General features: G+C 50.7%; 1 protein-coding gene across 1 annotated transcript; it reads left to right on the top strand.

The window, feature by feature from the left end:
- Nucleotides 1-1,208: 1,208 nt before the first annotated feature.
- Nucleotides 1,209-20,449, top strand: HHATL (hedgehog acyltransferase like). Its single transcript, XM_084226718.1, has 12 exons — nt 1,209-1,387; nt 2,951-3,101; nt 3,789-3,856; nt 4,644-4,757; nt 5,500-5,694; nt 6,759-6,968; nt 10,577-10,748; nt 12,122-12,266; nt 12,597-12,632; nt 13,703-13,904; nt 17,150-17,291; nt 19,289-20,449. The coding sequence occupies exons 2-12, from the start codon at nt 2,996-2,998 to the stop codon at nt 19,411-19,413; spliced, it is 1,515 nt and encodes a 504-aa protein (XP_084082844.1). The 5' UTR covers nt 1,209-1,387; nt 2,951-2,995; the 3' UTR covers nt 19,414-20,449.
- Nucleotides 20,450-22,134: the final 1,685 nt, after the last annotated feature.

The raw sequence follows: 22,134 nt of genomic DNA, 5'->3' as shown, positions 1-22,134 counted from the left end.
CTGAAAACCAAGCTCCCAGCCATAAATCTTTACTTTATTGTCTTTTCCTCCTCTTGTCCTTTATTAAAGTTTTACATTTTTACAGGAGAGTGAATCTTGTTTTTCTCAAGATTAAAGTGTCTTGTTGGATGCTGGAAGTGTCACCACACAGCCCTGGCTGGGCAGAGCCTCTCTGTGCACACCAGGTGAAAAACAAAACCTTGCTAAAAAGGCCTTTTTGTTCACAGCCAGTGCAACAGCAGAGCTGGGCTGATCCCAGGGCTGCAGATCCTCCCTCCCAGAACACAGCACCTCACCCCAAAACTAACCAACCACCGAGGGATTTATAAAATCCAAATTTTATACAATAAAAAATATTCAAATATAACATTTTTATAAAATCTCTGCCTTGTTTCCCAGGCAGCCCAGGGATGCTCAGGGAGCCAGCCCCAGGGTGAGCTGTGCCCAGATGTCACAAGGGCTTGGTGGCAGCTGTGGGCCAGAGGCCACAACCCAACCCTGCCCCTTCCTGTCCCCTGCTGGGGATGCTGGAACACCCCAGAGGTGTTTTGTAGAGATCCCAGGATCGTTAAGGTTGGAAAAGAGCTCTGAGATCATCGAACCCAAGTGCTAACCCAGCACTAAACCGTGTCCCCAAAGTGCCACACCTACGGGATTTTTGGAACACTTCAGGGATTCCACCTGCACCGTTCCAGTGCCTGACAACACTTTCAGTGAAGGGATTTTCAGAAACATCCAACTTAAATCTCCTCTGGCACATCTCGAGGCCGTCTCCTCTTGTCCTGACACTTCTTACCTGGCAGCAGGAGATGCTGCAGCCCCCGAGCCTCACTTAGATTCAAACCCTGCCCAAGCCGAGTAGGAACCACACTTCCTCTTGGCTCCGTGCCTCAGTTTCCCCATCCCCACACAATGATATCTTCCTTTGGAACAAGGTGATGGGGGCAACCCCTCCCTTGCAGGGCTAAAAGTGGGGACCCAACCCCACCCTGGGAGGGAGCCGGTCCCTGCCTGGGGCTCCCAGGGCCGGCTCCCCTGGCTCGGGGTGAGCCTTGGCAGCCAGCACGGGTCCTCTCAGCAGCTGCCGTGACAGACAGCTCCCGAGCCACCCCCCTCTGCAGTGCTGCTCTAAAATAAAAATACCTCCCGCCTGCTCCGCTCCACTCCCAGCCAAACTTCCTCCAGGGGCAAGGTGGGGGGACGGCAGCCCAAAAATACCCCTGCCCCCCTCCCCGAGCCGGGCTGAGAGATGCTCTAGGGCAAATCAGCCGCCCCCAAACCCTCGGTAGTTGTCCCCTCTCCCTCGTCCCCCTCCCGTCCCCATCGCGCTGCCGGACGCTGGATCCCCGACCCTCGCCCGCCTCCCCCCGCGGCCCCGGGGCTCAAGGTCAGTAGCGGGGAGCGCTGCGGGGCTGGGGGGGCACGCTGCGGCTGGTGACACGCTGCTCCCGCTCCTCGGGGCTTTCTGTCACCTCTGCGCGTCCCCAGCGCCCGGCCGGGGAGGGAGCGGGGGGTGAGGATGATGAGGATGGTGAGGATGGTGAGGATGATGAGGATGATGAGGATGATGATGCTGCCCGGCTGCCACTGGGGCTCTGCTGGGACCCCCCGAGCCTCCCTGGGCAGCCCGGAGCGATCAGGAGTTAAAATCATCCGAGGGGTCCCCGCCAGCCCCGAGCGCCCCGCAGGGTTGGTCACAGCCTGCCGCCCGCTCCCTCGCCAAAGAAGAAAAAAAAATAAATAAAAAGAAGCTTTGGAAAGCTTTGGGAAGGAGGAAAAAAAAGCTTTTTACAGGCACCTCCGTGCGCGCCCTCCCGCCGCAGGGGCACCGCAGAGCGGGGGCAGCGCCCGCCCGCAGCGGCCCCGCACCGGGAGTGACCGCGGGGCCACCCCCGAAATTCCCCCGGAGGAACCCGAAATTCCTCCTGGTAAACCCGAAATTCCTCCCGGTAAACCCGAAATTCCGCCCGGGATGAGCCCGAAATTCCCCCCGGGAAACGCGTTTGCTCCACGCCGGGGGAAGATGGGGTCACCCCGCATCGCTGCCAAGGACCTCCCCCAACCCCCACTTAAAAACCTCTGCTGCCAAACAAAAAAATAAACGCTTAAAATGAAAAGGATAATTTTAATATCATTTTAATTTTAATATTATTTTAATTTTTAATATGGAGTGATTTTAATAACCGCAGAAGCTTTTGCAACGCGGCTGCCAGAGCAGAGGGTGACCGGGCGCCTTAATCCCTTCGGGGCTCTCAGGGATGGTGGCGGGGGGGTGCCAGCACCGGGGCTGTCCCTGTCCCCAGTCCCTGTCCCCCGCATCCTGCCCGCTGCTGTTCTGGCAGCTGCCGGACACTCCGCCGGGGAGGCTGCGGAGCTACAAGGCACGTCGCGCCGAGGTTCATTAACCTCGGAGGAGTAATTAGCCCTAGGGCTAATTGCTGCTGATGCAGCCGGGGGGCTCGGCCTTGTCTGCGGGGTCCTAAAGGCTCCGAGCAGGGGAAATTTGGGATCACGGGGCTTTGGGAGCCCCCCAAGGGCTGGAGGCTGGGCAAGGTGAGCAGGAGATGGAGAAACCCATCGCGTCCCCTCCACCAGTGGGGTCTCCGTGCTCTGTCCTGGATCCCCTCCACGGATCCCAGCAGGAATTAGAGGTGGGGACACCAGAGACACGCTGGAGGAAGCCCATCCCGGAGCAGCTCTGAACGTCGGGATAATGGGAAGAACAGGAACACCTGGCCCCAAATCCTGGCTCCCGGGTGGGGCTTGCAGGAACCTTTTTGCACCTGAGTTGTGCCCCAGGTGCGAGCCTCTTCTCCTTGCCTTCAGCCTTCAGGGAAGCCCATAAGGCAGAGCTGGGGAGGAGCAGCAGGATTTTAGGGTGTTTGAGGGACAGGAGGGCAGGTGAGCTCTCACCCCCGGTTTTCCTCCCTCTCCTCTCTCCCTTCCCCAGGTGTGGATCCCTCCCTGGTGCCGGCCGGGGCTGTCACCTCCCACCATGGGGGTTAAGGCGATGCTCCCCAGCTACGAGCTGGGGTTTTATGCCCTCGTGGTGACCTGTGCTGTGCTCTACAGCGGCAGCGGCATCTTCGAGGCGTCCAGAGGTAACGCTGCCCCGCATCCCCGGGAGGGACAATGGGTGTCATCCCCTGGGAGGAGCTGTGGGTGTCATCCCCCGGGAGGGGCCATGGGTGTCATCCCCTGGGAGGAGCCGTGGGTGTCAGGCTCCTGCTTTTACAGCTGTTGATAGCACCAGCACATCCCCGGCTTTAACTGTTGCAGAAAACAGCTCGGAATTCCTTTCTAAAGGGATTTTTGCCTGGTTGTCTCTTTGTCCTTATTTCCACGGCTCAGGTTAAGAGGCTGTGGGGTATCACAGGTCTCCAGGTAGTGCCACACCAGGCAACCAGCACCACTGTGCCCATGCAGGGCTGATTCCCTTTCTTGTTTGTTTGGTTTTGGGGGTTTTTCTTTGTTTTGGTTGGGGTTTTTTGGTGGTTTGGTGGTTTTTGGTTTGTTTTTGGCTTTTTTTGTGTTGTTTTGGTTTTTTTTGTTTGGAAGCCCACAAACCTGAAAACCTTTTTGAGATCATCCAGGGAATTGCTGAAAATTCCTGCAGAAACCTGCTGTCACTGACTCTTCTGGTTGTCCGTGGCAATCAGGCACTTTTGGGATGGGGTGTTGAGCCCTGATGGCTCATTATCAGAACGATGAAAGTTCTGGGCCTGGCTTGAACACAGATCCTATTTCCCAGAGCTGTTTCTCTCCCTGTAACTCTGGTTCTTTTGCAGACAGCATGAACAGAAAAGCCTTTCGAGACGGCATAAAGCCAGGCTGGCACTACTTTGGCAGGAAGATGGTGAGTGAGGAAGGGCTTGGGCTTTCCTAGCCACAGACAGTCTGGTCAGTGGAGAAACAGAGCTGGGTTTTCTGCTACTGACACACTTCTGTGAGGTTCACCTGACTTGTATTTTTCTTCCTAAAGTAGTGGGGAAAATACCAACCCTGCTGAAGCTTTGTGCAGGCTGACCTAGAGCAGAGACTGGACAGAGCTAAAGAATAAAGCAGGGATTTATCCAAAGGATCTCCTCCATGGATGCACCTTGGGCAGCACCAGAGCCCAGCCAGGGCTGCACCCAAGATGAACCAAAATGGCCCCAAAATGCACATGGGGCACGGGGTCTCTCCCTGGGATCAGCTCTGCTCCATTTGCACCTTGCAGTTCATTGTCCCATCCCAGCTTTAGCCCCTGCAGTCCCACCCTGCTTGTTTTTCTCTCTCCAGCCCACGGGGTTTGTGCTCCTGGCCTGAGATTTGGCTCATTTGTCCTTGGTGCCCAGCTGGAGCAGGAATTGTTTTGTCTCCCTGCTTTGTGCACAGAGCTCAGCATCCCCTGATGTGAAGCTCAGACCCACACACTAAAGCAGCACAGAATGTGAAAATATAAAAGCCAAAACCTGAGGCATCACTGCAGGGCTGTGGATGCTCCACTTCGTGTGTGCCAGGACAAGCAACCTCTGCATGTCCCTTCTGGGTTTTTATATCTGAGCTAAAGTGCTCGGGAGCCCTTGGGTGGAAAATGGGAAGAAAAAGCTCTAAAAGTTGTGGGGCTGGGGGCAGTAAAGTGCCTGGTGCTGCTCCTGCAGGACGTGGCTGATTTTGAGTGGGTGATGTGGTTCACCTCGTTCAGGAACATCATCATCTTCGCCCTCTCAGGACACGTCCTCTTCGGCAAGATCTGCTCCATGACCGTGCCACAGGTGAGCAGGGCTGTGCTGGCGTGGATTTGAGAGCACCGGGGTGGCCTGGGATCTCTGGAAAGTTCTTGGGTTCTGTGTTGCTGAAATGGCTCCCGAGGTATTAAAGAGTCTTTTTTTCTAGCTTCGCAATCGAAGAAGAAGTCGAGATTCTTCGGCTTTGGTTTTCAAGGCTGTTTATTTTCTCTTATCTCATACATTCTCTCTCTGACCTGCTGAGGTCTGTCCAGCAGGTCAGGTTGAGGCACACTGACCACCCTTGGGGTGGTGTTGGCTTTTTATACTTAGAACTACGTGTGCTTTATTTACAATAATTTTCCAATACCTATCACCTGTGTTAGACAGTCTGTCTCTGCTCTAAACCAATCCAGCAGTGTCACCATCACCCAGAAGATGGAGGACAAGAAGAAGAAGGACAGGACATGCCCAGATTTCTCCATCTTGCCTCTTGAACCCCCATTCTAAATCCCCAAAATTCTCTTTTTCCACCCTGTGACAAATTCACTGTCATTCTACTCAAACCCTTGTGGCTTGTAACTCCTCACACAAAGTTGGTGATTGTTTCCATGGGCTAAAATCAAAGGCTCAGGTGTGTTTGACTGTGTGCCAAGGTCTCTGAGCCCCCTGCCAGGGTCTGGAGTCCTCCAGGGCAGCCAGAGGGATGTCCTGGGTTCTGACAGAGGGTTTTGGGGGATGTTCTGGGCTCGGGGCTCTCACTGTGCTGCCCACACTGCTCTCTCCCCAGCACCGGGCTGTGATGTACATGATCTACGGGCTCCTGGCTGTGCTGGCCAGCATGGGGCTGGTCTACCTGATGATCATCCTGTCCCACTGCCTGCTCCTCTACTCGGTGGCCCTGGCCAAGCAGAAGTGGCTCTGCTACGTGGCCGGGCTCTGCTGCCTCGCCTCCTTCAAGGTGGAGCCCTTTGGCTCGTGGCAGGTGGGTGCTGTCCTGGCCGTGTGTCTGCCCCGTTTCCAGCCCACTGGGGTCCATCCCCTCGGGGTCATCCCCCAGGAGGGCTCCTGGGGCAGCCCCAGGCCCTGGCCATTTCTCCTGGCTGCTTCAGAGCTCTCACAGCATTTTAGAGGGCAGGGACTGTTGAGGTGTGAGCTTGGGAGTAATCCCACAGTGTTCGTGTCATGTTTGGGTGACTTCATGCTGTTCTAGAACAAAGGACATCTGAGTCTTTCTTGCTGCCCAGGCAGCAATTTGTCAGCCTGTTACTGCCCTGTGCCTCAGTTTCCCCAGCTGTAACACAGAGCTGGAATGAATTCAGTGATGCCCATCTCTTAGGTCACAGCTTAGCTAAGATTTTATCTCACTGGTGGGTGGAGAGAAGCCCAGAAAGGGCTTTATCAAAATATTCAGTCCCTAAGCAGGACAGTGCTGTCTCTCCCTGCCCACAAAGATGGGTTCACTCCCTCTCCACTAATCCCAAAGCAACTGGCTCTGCTTTATGCTGTGGGGACACCTGTGACAGGGTGACATTGCCCCCCCAGACCAAAGCTGTGTGACCAACAGCTGCTTGGTGACCTGGCCAAGAGGATCCACCACTTCCTGACTGCTCTGAGCTGCAGCAGCCAGCTGGGAAATCGAGCCCCAGTTTTCTCTTTCCAGCTCATTAACTTCAGAGACAATTGTGTCAGAGCATAATTAGAGGTTTTCCTTGAACTGAAAACTAAACTGGCAGAGGTCAGGGTTAGAGGAGATATTAGGAAAAAAAATTCCTCACTGTGAGGGTGGGGAGGCCCTGCACAGGTTTCCAAAGAAGTTGTGGCTGCTCCTGGATCCCTGGCAGTGCCCAAGGCCGGGTTGGATGGGGCTTGGAGCATCCTGGGACAGTGGAAGATGTCCCTGCCATGGCAGGGGTGGCACTGGATGATCTTTAATGTCCCCCCAACCCACACAATTCCCTGCTGCCCCAGGAGTGGTGTCCCCCACACAGTGAAGCAGCCCAGAAGGGACACCAAGTTCCTGTTGGTAACTCTCTGTTTCTTGCCCAGAGTGGGTTTGTGACGGGAGCTTTTGATCTCCAAGATGTCCTTTTCTACGGGGGCTGCACCTTCACCATCGTGCGCTGCATGAGCTTCGCCCTCGAGAGCTCCGAGAAGGAGGAGGGCATCTACTCCATCTTCGACCTCCTCAAGTACAACTTCTACCTCCCATTCTTCTTCTTCGGGCCTGTCATGACCTTTGACCAGTTCCACGCCCAGGTGAGTGAGCCTCAGGCCGGGCTGGAGCAGGATTTCTCCCCAGAATTTATTTATTTGCTTGGGGTCAATGTCTGCACAAACCACAACTTTTCCCACAGTGAAGATGCAAATGGTTGTAGAGCTTCTTGTGGTCACCTCTGGTCTGTGGCTGTGCATTTTTGTGGGGAAGGGTGTAAAGTGATGGATTTTTAACCTTCTTTTAGGTTTTTTTTTGCCATTTTCATTGACAAATTCCCAATGGAAGGTCATGCTGTGATGTCCTTGCTCCCTGGGCATCTGCACTGCTCTGTGCCTCAGTTTCCTTGTGCTGTCACCCCAGAACATTCAAGGTGAGGGCCACACATGTAGAGCCCACCCATGGGACCTCGGCAGGCTGTGACACCAAGGACATTTCTGTCTCCCATTTCTATCACCCAGGGAGCAGGAGCTTCCAGGGATGCCTTGTGTGTCTTTAGAGCGAGTTATTTCCAGGAAATAGATAAGATTGTGTGGAAGGCTGAGCTCCAGCATTCAGGGGCTCCATGAAGTTCCCTGATGCCCCAAATCTTTGCCTGCTCCACACAACCAAGGGAGATTTTGGATGAGCAGACTCCAGACAGAACTGGAAAACACCAGCAGAAGCCTGGGCTGGGACCTCTGGAGCAGTTCCATAGTCCAAGATCAAGGGAACCAGCAGTGCTGTGTCCCCCCTCACTCCTCCCACCTCAGCCTCCTTCTGCACCCAGGATCAGCCTCGGCCACCAAGGCAAGCTGGTGATGCTGGCAAAGGGAGGTTTGGGCAGCAGTGGTGCTGTGGAGGATTCCCACCACCACCACCCCTGGTTCCTTCTGCAGAAGAACAGCTACACTGAGTTTTTGGACCCAAACTGGTGGCTGGGAACAGGAATGTTTTGGAAAAACATTTGTGGATTCAGAAGAAAAGCCAGCCCAGGGCAGGGGAGAGCAGCCAGAGCCTCGTGGGGAGGAGAAGACTGAAGGCCCACCAGCCCTGCACCTTCTGTCACACATGGAGCTGGCTTTGGTTGCCTAAGAAAGGGTTTGCACTGGGATGTTTCCTCCAGGATGAGCCATGATCCCAGTCCTGCTCCTTGCCTGCCCTTCATCTGTGGAATTAACAACTCCATGATGCCTCTTAAAAGGAACAAGAGTCCTCAGGTCTTACTGGACATATTAAATCATTAAAAATGATTTTTAGAGCACTGGACCCTGCAGATTGTAAGGTCAGCTCTGGTGTCCCCACCAGGGATGCAGCCAGGAACCTACAAATGGGGACATGAAACTCCTCCTGTCTCCAACGCCTGAACCCCCCCTGCTCCTGCAGAACTGCATCCAGGGGGAGTTTCATTTCCTGCTCCTTTGCACAACCCCAAACCAGGCTGCCTAAAGCCACTTGATGAGCAATTCCCCTCTCTGCTGCTCCAAAGCCCAAAGGCAGAAGGATGAAGTCCCCAGCCCCTCTCCCCTGCCCCGGGCAGGGGTCCTGGCTTGGCCTGGCCACCACTGCCATCTCCTGGCTGCATCCCCCCTGCACTGCTGGAGCTGCAGCTGGCTGCAGGGGGGAATCCTTAATTGCCCAAGAGCAATTAGGGCAGGAGGCAGGTGGAACCCTTCCCCAGGGTGGGATGTATGGCCCGGTTAGAGATCAGAGCTGTCACTTTGGGTCCTACATCCTGGTCGAGCTCTTGCATCCCTGTGTGAGATGAGAACTCATCTGTGGCAGGGCTTGGCCAGCCACATTTGGGTGGAGAAGCATCTTTTTTACTGAGATCAAGGGAGCAAATCCCCCTTTCTAGGGTTGGGGGTGTCAGTGACACAGCCCTGATCCCAAGGGGGGATGACCAAGTGCTGGCACCACACACAGATGTGAGGACGAGAGCAAACCACCTTGAGTTGCACCAGGGAAGGTTTAGACAGGATAATAGGAATAATTTCTTTGAGGAAATGGTTGTTAAGCATTGGAACAGGCTCTCCAGGGCGGGGGTAGAGTCATCATCCCTGGAGGTGTTTCAGAGATGCGTAGATGTGGCACTTGGGGACAGGGTTTAGTGCTGGGTTAATGGTTGGACTCAATGATCTTAATGGATTTTTCCAGCCTAAGCCATCCTGTGATTCCATGGAAGGAGGGTTCTGTGCCCACCCACACATCTCCATGCCAGACCCTGTCCTCCCTCAGCTCAGGGTCCAGCGACCTCTTTGTATCCTCAAAGCACCTGGCACTTAACAGGCACAAAAAAATCTGGCAAAGGCTTTAATTCTCAGGAATCATCTGGATTTGACAACGGGGCTGGTGCAGCAGCCTGTGGATTATGCAGGGAGAGCTCCCACCTCTCGCAGGGAATAAAGGGGAAGTAATAAACATAAGAGGATTTTGAATACAGCAGCAATTTTACGGCGATGCGGGGAAGCAAGGATGCGGCTCTGTAATCCTGAGAGCTCACTCTGGTGAGGGCAATGTGACAGCAAGCAGGGATGTGGCAGCTCCTGGAGGCACACCCCAGGCCCTGTTTGTGCAGGACACAGCAGAGATGAAATCCCCATCAATCAGGCCCCACCAATTCAGGACAGCCCCCCGAGCAAGTCTCCCTCTCGGTTACAGCAGGAGTCTGCAGCAGAAACCTCAGCCATCACCAGTCCTCCTCCTCCTCCTCCTCCCAGATGACCCTGGACAAAAATACACCAGGCCCTGCTGGCAGAGCAGTTGGGTTGGGATTCCAACCCTGGAATCCATCCTGGAGATGTGATGGGTGCAAGCACTTGCTCCCTCTCGGTGCCTTTTGGAAGGGGTTGTCCTTAAGCAAAGTTGATTTCCTGAGCGCATCGCTGCAGAAAGAGCACGAACCCCTGGGAGCTCCGTGGCCAGAGTGGATTTCAGCCCCCCTGGAGTCCCTGAGGACAGCCAGACCTTTGTCTGACCACATGCCTGCTCTGCTGGGAAACCCCTGGGAGCAGCGGGGTGATGCAGCAGGGACATCCCTGCTGTCCTCAGCCCTGCTGTGGGTGGGACATGTCCTGTTCCTTGTGCATGTGCCCGCCTCAGCCAGCCCTTGGGAATTCCTTAATCAGTGGAAATTTGGGCCACATAGTGTGACCTCTAAAGGGGAACAACGAATCAATCCCTGTTTGGACCTTGACCATCCTGGGGGATGAAGGAGCAGCGCCCATCCTGTCCTTGGGCTCAGCCTTGTCACCATTAGGCCGGACGTGACACACACACACACGTGACCAGGGTCCAAGAAGAAAAAAAAGTTTTTATTCTATGTGTTCTCCAGTTTATATACTCTTAACAAAGTGTGATCTTAAGTCATTAACTACATCACAATAACTTATTCTATTCATTGGTGCAAAGCAATTAGTGTCAATATCATTGGCAAAGGTTTTACAGAAGTTTAATAAGGCATGTATACGCATCTACTTAGGCACATAGTCCAGCTTGCAAAACTTCTCATGTATCTTTTCTAATCTGTTTCCATGCTGACGGCCTTGTCTTCTTCCTTGCTATGGATACACTCAAAAAACATCAATTGTTATTTCTTCTTTTCACTCAGCTTTGCTTGCAGGCCAGCTGTCAATCCCCTCCATCATTCTTGCCCGTTTGTCCCTCCCTGCAGGTGAGCACCCGTGAGCTGAGGCGCAAGGACGACGAGATGAAGAGCATCCGTGTCAATGCCCTGCTCCACGTGGGGGCCATCGTGGCTGTGGACATCTTCTTCCACTTCTTCTACATCCTCACCCTCCCTTCTGACCTGAAGTTCGTGAACCGCCTCTCGGACTGGTCCTTGGGTGAGCGGCCGTGCTTGGGCACATTCACCCCTGTCCTCAGCTCCGAGGCAGTGGGGAGGGATCCAGATCTCCATCCACCCCCCTGAGAGGCTCTGGGAATGCCTGTGTTGGACAGGTTTGAGTAAAAAAATCCTCATCCTCCATCTGGTCATGCAGAGAGTTGGTTGGTGGCTCTGGAGGTTGGGTTGGAGGTTGGGTGGCCCTGGAAAGCACATGGTGCTGGTCTGGCTTTTTCATAGTGTAAATTGATTAGTTTGGGGTTTAGGAAGCTGAGCACCAAATTATTTTTGTTACCTTTGGAGTGGGAGGGAGCTCAGCACCTCTAAAAAATCAGCAGGACAAAGCAAACCACGTGCAGCAATGCAAAGCCTGATTGCATTGCTGATTGCATTGACTGCATTGCCTGATTGTAAGGAAAGTTGTCCACAGAGTGGTCAAACACTGGGAGAGGTGCCCAGAGAGGTTATGGAGTGTCCCAAAAGAGTCTGTTCAACACCTACATGGACAATGTCCAGGGCAATAATCTCTACCTTAAGGTGGGTGTTCTCCAAGCATGGCTGGGCTAGAGACCTCCAGAAGGGAAATTCCCAGGATAAGTGATGGAAGCAGCTCTGGCAGCTGGAGGGAGGTCTCCAGATGACCAAATCCATGTCTGATGGCAGCATTTCAGACACCACCACACAGCAAAGGCCAAGCAGGGGCTGGAGGAGCCTCCTGTCTCTCCAGAGTGGCAGCTTGAGGCCAGGATAAAATCCTAATGCAGCTGGAGGGGCACTAACATGGATTTAGGATGTCCCAAGAGCCCTGGCTAGATGGATCCTGTGTTACTCCAGAGGGAGCTGAGCTCTTCTGACTGGACTGACCACAGTGGGAGTGGTCAGATTCTCCCTTAATCTGGGACAATCTGGATCCCACCAAGAAAGGGGCATTTTAGCACCTCTTTGCAGAGGCATTTGAAATCTTTAGTAGCTGCCCCTGCAGGGTTTGCTTCCCAGTGCCAGACACCTCTCTGTCAGAGGTTCTGTCCCTGGCTCTGCTGTAGCATGGATATCTGTGGCCAGAGGGAGCTGGGGTGGGGGGAGTTTTGATGGAGGTGCCAATAAAAGCTCAGAGGGCAGACCTGAGAACTGGGATGAGTTCATCAAAACTTAACAAGCCTCAGAGGGAAGGCACAACGATGGAATAAATTACTGTACAAACAGAATTTCTTGGACTACTAAGACCAATAAGCAGTTTGATCTCTAATACCCCAAGAAGAAATTGCTCTTTGGTTCAAGCCTCCTAAAAAACTCAGTTTTAAAATATTTGCTCTGCAGAAATCCTGATGCATTCTGTGTTCTTCTTTCCCTGTTTGACTCCCATTTTTGCTCCAGCTGGCCTGGCCTACTCCAATCTGGTGTATGACTGGGTGAAGGCTGCTGTGATGTTTGGGGTCATCAACACCATTGCCAGACTGGACCACCTGGAGCCACCCCAGCCCCCTAAATGCATCACCATGCTCTACATCTTTGCTGAAACGTGAGTACCCTGAAGGAGGAGTGGACAGGACCTGCGTGGAGGGGAGGACACCTGGGCTGTCCTGGGCAGCTGCTCTGTGAGCTGGAGACCACCTGAAACCATAGCCTAGACCTGGCCAGAACCCAGGGAAATATTCTTGGGTGGGGAGAAATAGATCAGGAGAAAAGTTAAACCTCGTCTCTAGTGGCACCTGTCCAAGGAAGGAGCCTGGAGGATTTCTGTGAGCAAAGTCCATGATGTGCCTTGCCAGGGGATTGGGTGTTTTCACTGCTTCAACAGGTTTTTATTGTCATTGTGTGTTTTAACATGTTCTTATCATCTTATTTTTAGGCATTTTGACAGAGGGATTAATGACTGGCTGTGCAAGTAAGTGTCCAGTCAGACACTTCTAGTCTGGTTCAGGGTCTTCCCTTCCATCCCAGAGCAATGAAGCATCACATGCTGTTCCTCCCAAGGCTGGGGTGTCCTCTCTGCTAGATAAATCCCTCTATTTGCTCTGTTTAGCCCCAAACCCATTGAATTAATTGCACAAAGAGCAACAGCCCCCTCCCCCAAAGCTGGGAATAAAAGAGTGCTGTCCCAAAATCCCTTTAAACCTGGTGGGTTTAGGGTTTCCTCAGGGGAGGAAGAGCCAGCTTTACATTTCTCCAGGAGGAAAGGAGAACTGAGTACTGTAGCTCCATCTGCATCTTCCTCAGCCCTTCACCTCCCTTCACCCACGAGTTCACACCAGCAAACCCCTACTGAGGAGAGCGGTGGCTGCTTTGTGGTAAAATCCTGAGCACCAGCAAGTGTGAGAGACACCAAATTTTACCTGCCAGAGTGGGGAAAGGTGGATATTTTGTCCTTGAGTGTTTATGGGTTTGTAGGAACACAAGCAGCTGGGGCACAGCAAAAATCAATTTATTGCCAGAACATCCCTCCTGTTTTACTGGGATGTTCTGGACTGACCTCTCTGTGAGGAGCTTGGGAAAAGGAGCCCCCAGAGGGATCTCCTGGACTATAGGGAGCACCAACCTGTGGTGGTGTTTGAAAGTGTCTCAGGACGAGGGAAGAGATGAGAATCTTGACTCTGTGTTTCAGAAGGCTGATTTATTATTTTATGATATATATTATATTAAAAGAAAATTATATATTTAAACTATTCTAAAGAATAGAAGAAAGGATTTCATCAGAAGGCTAGCAAAGGAATGGAATGATAATAAAATTTTGTGACTGACCAGAGAGTCTGAGACAGCTGGACTGTGATTGGCCATTAATAAAAACAACCACATGAGACCAATCCCAGATCCACCTGTTGCATTCCACAGCAGCAGACAATCACTGTTTACATTTCATTTCTGAGGTGTCTCAGCTTCTCAGGAGAAAAAGATCCTGCTAAACAGATTTTCCATAAAATATGCCCATGACATGAACCCCCTTGCCTGCCCTTTCAGGTACGTGTATGACCACATTGGAGAGAACCACGACAACGTCCTGAAGGAGCTGGTGGCCAGCGTCACCACCTTTGCCATCACCACCCTCTGGCTGGGGCCCTGCCAGGTCGTTTACATCTGGTCCCTCGTCAACTGCTTCGGCCTCAACTTTGAGCTCTGGGTGCAGAAGTTCTTCCAGCTGGGGCCCTTTGCCAAGCTGGAGGTGAGGGGATGGGGCAGCTCCGGGGGGCTGGGGGCAAGCTCTGGTGCTGGGAAATGTCTGTGCCTGCAGGGAGCTCACACTGGGTTGTAGGGGTTGGGTTTTAGGGTGAGGAAGAAGAGCAGAATCCCTGAGGATGCCATGGGGCTCCTGCCTGGAGGTGTTTGCTGTGGCCTTCAAAATCATGGAATCATTAAGGCTGGAAAAGACCAGCAAGTCCAGCTGTCCAGCCAGCTGGACCACCACTGTGGTGGTGTTTGCAGGGGTCCCAGGATGAGGGAAGAGATGAGAATCTTGACTCTGTTTCAGAAGGCTGATTTATTATTTTATTATATATATTATATTAAAAGAAAATTATATATTAAAACTACACTAAAAGAATAGAAGAAAGCATTTCATCAGAAAGCTAGCAAGGAAAGAAAAGGAATGATAGTAAAATTTTGTGACTGACCAGAGTCCCAACACAGCTGGACTGTGATTGGCCATTAATTAGAAACAACCACATGAGGCTAATCCCAGATCCACCTGTTGCATTCCACAGCAACAAACAATCATTGTTTACATTTCATTTCTGAGGCCTCTCATCTTCTCAGGAGAAAAATCCTAGGGGAAAGTATTTTTCATAGAATATGTCCATAACACACCACGTCCACCCCTAAATCACATCCCCTAGTGCTGTATCCGTGTTTTTTTTAACATTTCCAGGGATGGTGACATCCCCCTGGGCAATCCTTGGGATCAGCTACTGAGCTGTGCAAGGGAAGGTCCTGGTGCCCTGTGTCCCTTCATTCCATGCCCTTTGTCACCCACCCAGAGCAAACAAACCCCTGTGTGGTTTCACAGGGAATTTAGATTGGGGTGGAAATTCCAGAGGGAAAACTGAGGTCCAGGAGAAGCAGGAGTGCATCTCCAATGAGGCATCAAAGCGCCACAGATGGACACAAAATGTGAGATATCTGTCAATATCTGTCCTTGGGAATAGGTCTATGCATATGGGGAATATCCAGATCCTATGGAGAAATGTTTATGTATTTCCTTACGGGTTTAATTTATTCCTCTTGTTCCACAGAGCATCTTGGCATTCTCAGTGGTTTTGATCTGATTTCTTTTAAAATCAAGTGTTTGGATGACAGAACAAATTATTTTAAAATAATAATAATTTAATAATGATTTTAATAATTTGTGCCCTGTCTTTGGGACCAAATTTGTGCCCTGTCTCAGGGACATACTGGAAAAAAAATTCTTTAAAACTTCCACCCTGAAAACAATTATCTTCCCGTTGGAATCTGAAATGCAAGAAACTCTCAGAACTTTAGACTTGTAAACCCAAGCTTAGAATTAAAACCAAAATTTTATCTAAAACCTTAAAAAAATCTTCCAAACTTAAATACTAAAACAAAAAATATAAATTTATAATTTAAAACTAAACCATGTTAAAATAAATTAAAAACTTTTAAAGTTTTAAAATTTAAAATATAAAAAATTAAAATAACTACAAAAAGAAACAAAAATTAAAATAGAGTACTATACATTTATATATAATAATATATATAATATATTTTTATATCATTATGTATAATTTTATATAATACAATATATAAATGTATATTATATAATTTATAATGATATATCATTTATATATCATTATATATATATATCAATTAACTTTATATATATAATTATATATAAAAATATAGTGTAGAAATGTAAGTGAAAAAAAACCTTACACTATAACACAAATCTATAAACCAAAATATTTTAAAATTAAATCCAAGACATAAATATCTTTATTAACAATATTTTATTAATCAATAACTCCTTAAATCTTATAACTAAAAAATCTTATAACCTTTTAAACCATATTATAACAATACAAACCGAATTCACCCTTCCTACCTATAAAAAATTAAATATAAATATAAAATATATAAACCACATAAATATGAAAAATAAAAATATATTAAAAAAACACATCATCAAAATGAAATAAATATAAATATAAAATATAGTATAAATCAATATATAAAATATAAACCATGTAGGGAAAAATAAACCACAATTCAAAAATCCCATCTCAAATTCCTTCCAAAAAATATATTCCTTCCATTAAAATATAAAAATATAATACAATAAATATAAAAATATAATACCAATAACTATATAAAATAAAAAATAGAATATAAAAAAATAAACCACAATTCAAAAATCCCATCTCAAATTCCTTCCAAATAAATTATCACGTTCTTATTTCCAAATAAATTATCAAGGAGGTCCTAAATTAGTTAAAGATCTATTTTGAATAAAAACCATGGAGAGCAATCCTCCTGTTTGCTCTCCTGGTTGAACTGCTAATCAGATTAAGGCTCTCAAGGCAGAGAAATCCCCTTCCCTGCAGCAGCACAATTCCCAGCCCTAAGTAGCCTGGGGGCTCTTTGAAGGCTGCTCTAAACTCCATCCCTGCTCCACTCACAGCAGCTGATCCTGGAGATTATGTGCCACTGACAATTCCACTCTGCTGCTGTCATTGGCTTTTGAGCTTCTTTTATTTTTTTTAATTCCTAAGAAACTATTTTTACCAGGAGCCAGGAGTGATTTGCATGTAATAATAATCTAATAATAATCCTGGATATAACAGATTCTTCTGCCTTGAGGAGTGGCAAGAGGTGGAGAAAGCAGGACTCAACCATTTCATTTTAAAGAGAATCTGAGAGGGCGGCTGAAGGACTCGTGACAAGGATGTGGAGGGACAGGACAAGGAGTAATGGATTTAAACTGACAGAGGGAAGGGGTGGATGAGATACTGGGAAGGAATTGTTCCCTGTGAGGGTGGGCAGGTCCTGGCACAGGGTGTCCAGAGAAGCTGTGGCTGCCCCTGGATCCCTGGAGTGCCCAAGGCCAGGTTGGACAGGGCTTGGATCACCCTGGGACAGTGGGAGGTGTCCCTGCCATGGCAGGGGTGGAATGGATGATCCTTAAGACCCCTTCCAACCCAAACCCTTCCATGTGTCTGTGATTCTACAATTATCATTAAACTGTATCTAATATCTTGCCCCTACCCGTGGGACCCAGCCCAGAGTCCCTAAAGCAGCAGAGCAGTTTTGTCCTTTCCTTGTCCTTTCATTTCTTCATTCCAGAGGCACTAAAAGCTGCTCTGATTTTTGCCTCCTCTCTGGGACCCCGCTGGGGTTGCCCCAGTCACCCCCTTTTCCTAAGAGACCCTTTCCCCTCTGCTCCTCTCTCCCCCACAGGCCAAGCTGTCAGGGGCCATGTCTCGGCGGATCAGGGCAGCTTTTGGGGCTGTGAACTTCTGGGCCATCGTCCTCTACAACATCCTGGCCCTCAACAGCCTGGAGTTTGCTCTGCTGGTGACCAAGAGACTCCTGGTGATGGGTAAGGTGCTGCCAGCCTTCCCCACTGAGACACCCCTGTCTGAACTGCTGTGGGAGTGAGGACTGGGATCTTGAATCCTTTTGGGTCCAAAGTGCCCCGGCCACTGGCTTGGAACGTGGCTGCTCCAAATGTCCTTAATTCTTCTGCAAAAAGTGTTTTCTTAGATCCCCCTGCTCCTCACTGAGTGTTCTGGGGTGCCAGCTGCCTGCCAGGTGTGCTTGTGCAGCTCCTGGCACAGCCTGAGCCTGGTTGAGCCTCCCTAGAGCTCTGCAGAGGTCACGTTCACCTCACCAAGCAGGGCTGAGTCCCTGCCTGTGAAATGGAGAAAGGGATTGACTTGCTGGAGAAAGGGATTGACTCCTCCTGCCTCATTTCCTCTGCTCCAGCAGACACCCTGCATCATCCCAGAGGTGACAGGTACGAACCCTCATCCTGCAGTCTGTACATGTCTTGGTTTGGAAAGACAGGTGCCTGCTAAAGGAGACAGGAACCTCCCCTGAAATGGAGAATGCAAACCCTCCCCGCCCCTCTGAATTGCTATGAATTTTAAATTAAGGGGTTCTTGGGCAAAAATATGGGAGCAGGAATAACAGTTCTTTAATAGGGAAGAAAATAAAAGGATAAAATAAACAATGCAATACACTAGAACAACAGTGACAGAGTCAGAACTCATCCTGACACCCTGTGGGTCAGGGTGTTGGCAGCAGGGCCATTGGAATTGTGGCTGCAGCCCTCCTGCAGTGTCAGGGGTGGTTCTGCTGGAGCAGGGATCCTGTGGGAAGGTGCAGAATCCTCTGAAGATCCAGGGGCAGAGGCAGCTGCTGCTCCTCTGGGGAATCCAGTGGATAAACTGTGCTGGTGTGTCAGAATCTCCAGATTATATCCAGGCAGGAATGCTTGGCTCCTCCCCCTGGGCTCACATCTCCCAATGGGATGCTGTAGCTCTTATCAGCCATGCAGTGACATTCAATGGCCTGTTATCAGCAGATGTCCCCTGCCGAGGGAGGAGTGATTGTGATCACTCAGAGAGAGATAAGGAGAATTGCCCACTTGATAAAAGACAACTGCCGTAGAGATGGTAACAGAATCCATCTTGCCTTGCAATCTGTAACAGTACATTTCTAATCAGTGGGTTGTGGCGCTGTTTTGAAGTCGTCTTGAGCTGCCCAGGGTATAAATAGCCCTGAGGAGCCCTCTCTGGGATGGGGATGGATAATGTCACCCTCGCTGTGCCAGGAGTGCCTCTCCGCTGAGCTGGCTGGCTTTTGCTGGTTGCACTATTCATTGCACAGCTCCTGTTTTAGCAGGAACAAACCCTGGATCCACCCCTCTGCTGTGGATACCAGATTTGTGATTGCAAACACCGTCAGACCCTTCTGAAGAGGAGGGAGAGCTCTGTCACTGACGTAGGTGACAAAAATACGTATTTTCCTGGGCGGACACTGTGTCCCCACTAAGTGCAGGACGAGAAGACTCCGAAACAGCGCCACAATGCACTGATTAGAAATGTACAGACTGCAGGATGAGGGTTTGAACCTGTCACCTTTGGGATGATGCAGGTATCTGCTGGAGCAGAGGAAATGAGACAGGACAAAGCTGGTGTTGATCCCCAGCACCAATGGAGCCCAAAGCTTCCAGGAGGTCACAGTGTTGAGCAGCGACGGACATGGCCAGGTTCAATGGGCAGAAAGTCAACCATGAACTTGGGGAGCAGAAGGATTTTGGGGGTAAGAGGGGCTCAGAACCCCTCCAGCAGGTCCTCACTACAGTTGCAGTCCATGGTGCCTTGGTGGGCCCAGCAGAGTTTCACCTAAAATCCAACCCTGAGGATTTCCCTCTCGGTGAAGCCGCAGGGCTGGATCGATGACGAAGAATGCCACTGGCCACCACGAGCTTGTGGCACCTCCCAAGCCCACCTGAGGGGCAGCTGTGCTGGTGAAGAACTGGCCTGGTTGGGCCAGCACAGCTGCATGAGCAGGTCTCCCTCCCTGCCCTAGGTTTCCCTGAGAGCACCTTGTCCATCTGGTTCATCACCTACTGCGGCGTGCAGCTGATCAAGGAGCGCGAGCGCATCCTGGCCATCCAGGAGGAGGAGAAGGGGGACAAGGCCAAGCTGGAGTAGGGGAGGCACCACAGGCTTGCCCTGAAGCTTCATCTCCCTTCCAGCCACTGCTGCCAGGCCAGGCACTGGCCAGGGCTCTCCAAGCCCTCCTGACAATCGGACTGCTGTAGCTCATCCACGTAGAAGTCACCTGGAAGGCACAGGTCACCCCCTTGCTGCAGGGAAGATCTTCCACCAGGCACAGCGGGTGTTTCACAGTCTCCCCAGGCGTGGCAGGATGCTGAGGCAGCTCCCTGGATGTTTCTTCCATGCCAGAGCCATCCCCACTGTTTTCCTGACCCTCTGACCGTGTGCAGGCCCAGAGGTTTCACCCCTGCTTCTCTCAGCGCTTGGTGCACCAGCACTGGGCTCCCCCTCAGCCCTTCTCTCCCAGAGGAAACTCTCCAGGCCCCATGGCTGGAGGTTTTAGGGCCCTGCACTGCTGGATCTGAGACTGCTGTGGCCACCACGACCACCCTGCTGTGACATGTGTCCTGGGACTCAAGCCAAACCCCACCTTAGTATTTTTACGTGCCATGGACAAAGGTCTAAGCTCACATTCCTGCCCGTGGCTGAGGGGCAGAACGTGCTGTAGCCACCCCTTGCTCAGCTCCATCCCTTTCCTCAGCTGCCTTTGGTGTGCACAGCCCAGCTGGAGGGCTGAGTGAGCACACAGCTGAACACAATCAAAGCAGAAAAACCCCAGGTGAAGGGCAAGGAGTGGGGCTGGGTGGTGGAGGGAAAACCCATGGGAGACTCCTTGGAGAATTACACTTTGGGAGTGTGTGAAACACAGTGCCTTGGGGAAAAAGGTGGGTTTGTGACACAGAAATAGCTCTCTTGCACTTTAGAGTAACTCTCAGTGGCCTTATGTCTGAGTTCTGTCTGTTTGGAGGCAGGATCCACACCCCCCTGCAGTGGGCTCGAGACCTCGGTGCATCCCTGTGGGGGAAGCAGGACGGGTTCCTAGCCAGCTTTCAGCTCTGCCAAAGCAATTTGTGAAGTCCCTGGTAAATGTCTCTTATTTATGTAGCCAATAAATGTTGGGTAACTCTGGCACCTGCTGCTCATCCCTGTTAATGCTGCTGGCTGCAGGTGACACCCCCTGGCAACACCCAGCACCAGAGCTCAGAGGACAAGGATCTGTTTGCAGGTCCTCACCTGCCCCCCAAAAGAGTGACACAGGACATTTGTTTCACTTCAGCACAAACCCATCTGTCATCACCAGACAGAAGGTTGGGCTGCAGCTGGATTCATATCCACCTTTATTTAGACTCTGCTTTTGTACATATCTTGAGCCTGTGACCAGCAAACTTCACCCACGTGGGTTTTGGGTTAGAAACCAGGTAGGTTTTACTTTTGGGAGCCTGACCAACAATGCTGGGAGCAAGGGGCAGGTGTTGTGCCTTGGTGGCATCTTGTCACATCCCTTTTGGACACATCTGTCACTGCTGCAATTTTCATAGGTGTTTCTAGGCGTCCCCATTATTCCAGATTTACTTTTTCCATCAAACCAGCTCTGCCACCGTGTGCTTCCTGCAGGGTTGGATCAATCTCCTGCCCTCTGTAGGGGTGTCCTTGCTCAGGTGGCACTCCCTGAGGTGCTGGCACCAAGGGCTCTGTCCCTGTGGTGGCTCAGCTCGGGTCTGTGGCTGCCTGGGAGGACAGAGTCACCTCCCAGTGTCCAAGTGGGTGACTCACATGGCAAAGCCCAGTGACTCTGCACTGCCCTCCTGACTGGGATACTTCAGGAGAGAAAATAGCCCATTCACTAAGAGTCTATATTTACCCAGCAGCTGCATCTGCTGAAGCTGCCAGAAGGAGCTAATCTTAGACACCAACCCAGCCAGTGAACTGCTAGAGACAGTTCATGGGAGAATTTGGGCTTTGCCCTCCTTTTCCAGCAGTTATCCCTTCACCTTTTGCTGCTCTGACAAGTCCAGGAGGTCTGAGCCCCCTGGTGCTGTCTCAACCAGCTCAGCCTTGCACAGGACCCTCTCACCCTCAACCTCTGTAGGCTGGGATTTATCCACTGCTCATCTCTCATCTCGTCCCCTCTGGCTATTGCCTGCCCCGTTATTGCCTGCCCCTTCATAAAACTCTACCTAGAAGCCAAAAAAAAGCAATTTTTTTTATTGTAATTACAAATCCCACTTAACAGCCTTACACTAGACACTTTCTTGTTCAGCCTGAGGTGGCTGAAATTCCTTCATCCATCCTTTTTGTTGTAACATTTTGTATGGGTGGGAGTGATCCTGCAGCACTGCATCCCTTTAGGATGTACCTGTGTATCCTCACTGCTGTGGTTTAATCCCACACAGTTTCTCTCTCACTCACTCACTCACTCCCCATCACCCCATGAGGAGGAGAATCAGAAAGAAAAGATAAACAGGTAAATCTGTTGAGATAAGAAGAGTTTAACATTTGAAAGAAAACATAATGATGATAATAATAATGACAAGGAGAGGAGAAAGAACAACAGAGGAACAAGTGCTGCACAACACAATTGCTCATCACCCCCTGGCTGATGCCCAGCCTGTCCCCAAACAGCAAATTGGCTCCCTTCTGGGTAATTTCCACAGTTTATATCCTGGAAATGATGCTCTGTGGTATGGAATATCCCTCTGGCCAGCTCAGGTCAGCTCTCCTGGCCATGCTGCTTCCCAGCCTTTGGTGCAGCTCCTCACTGGCAGAGTGTGAGAGGTGGAAAATCCTTGACTCAGGGTGAGGATGACAGTAGGA

This window comes from Fringilla coelebs, assembly GCF_963513975.1.
Source record: "Fringilla coelebs genome assembly, chromosome: 1".
In the NCBI taxonomy this organism is placed as follows: domain Eukaryota; kingdom Metazoa; phylum Chordata; class Aves; order Passeriformes; family Fringillidae; genus Fringilla; species Fringilla coelebs.
This window is presented reverse-complemented; position numbering and strand designations above follow the sequence as displayed.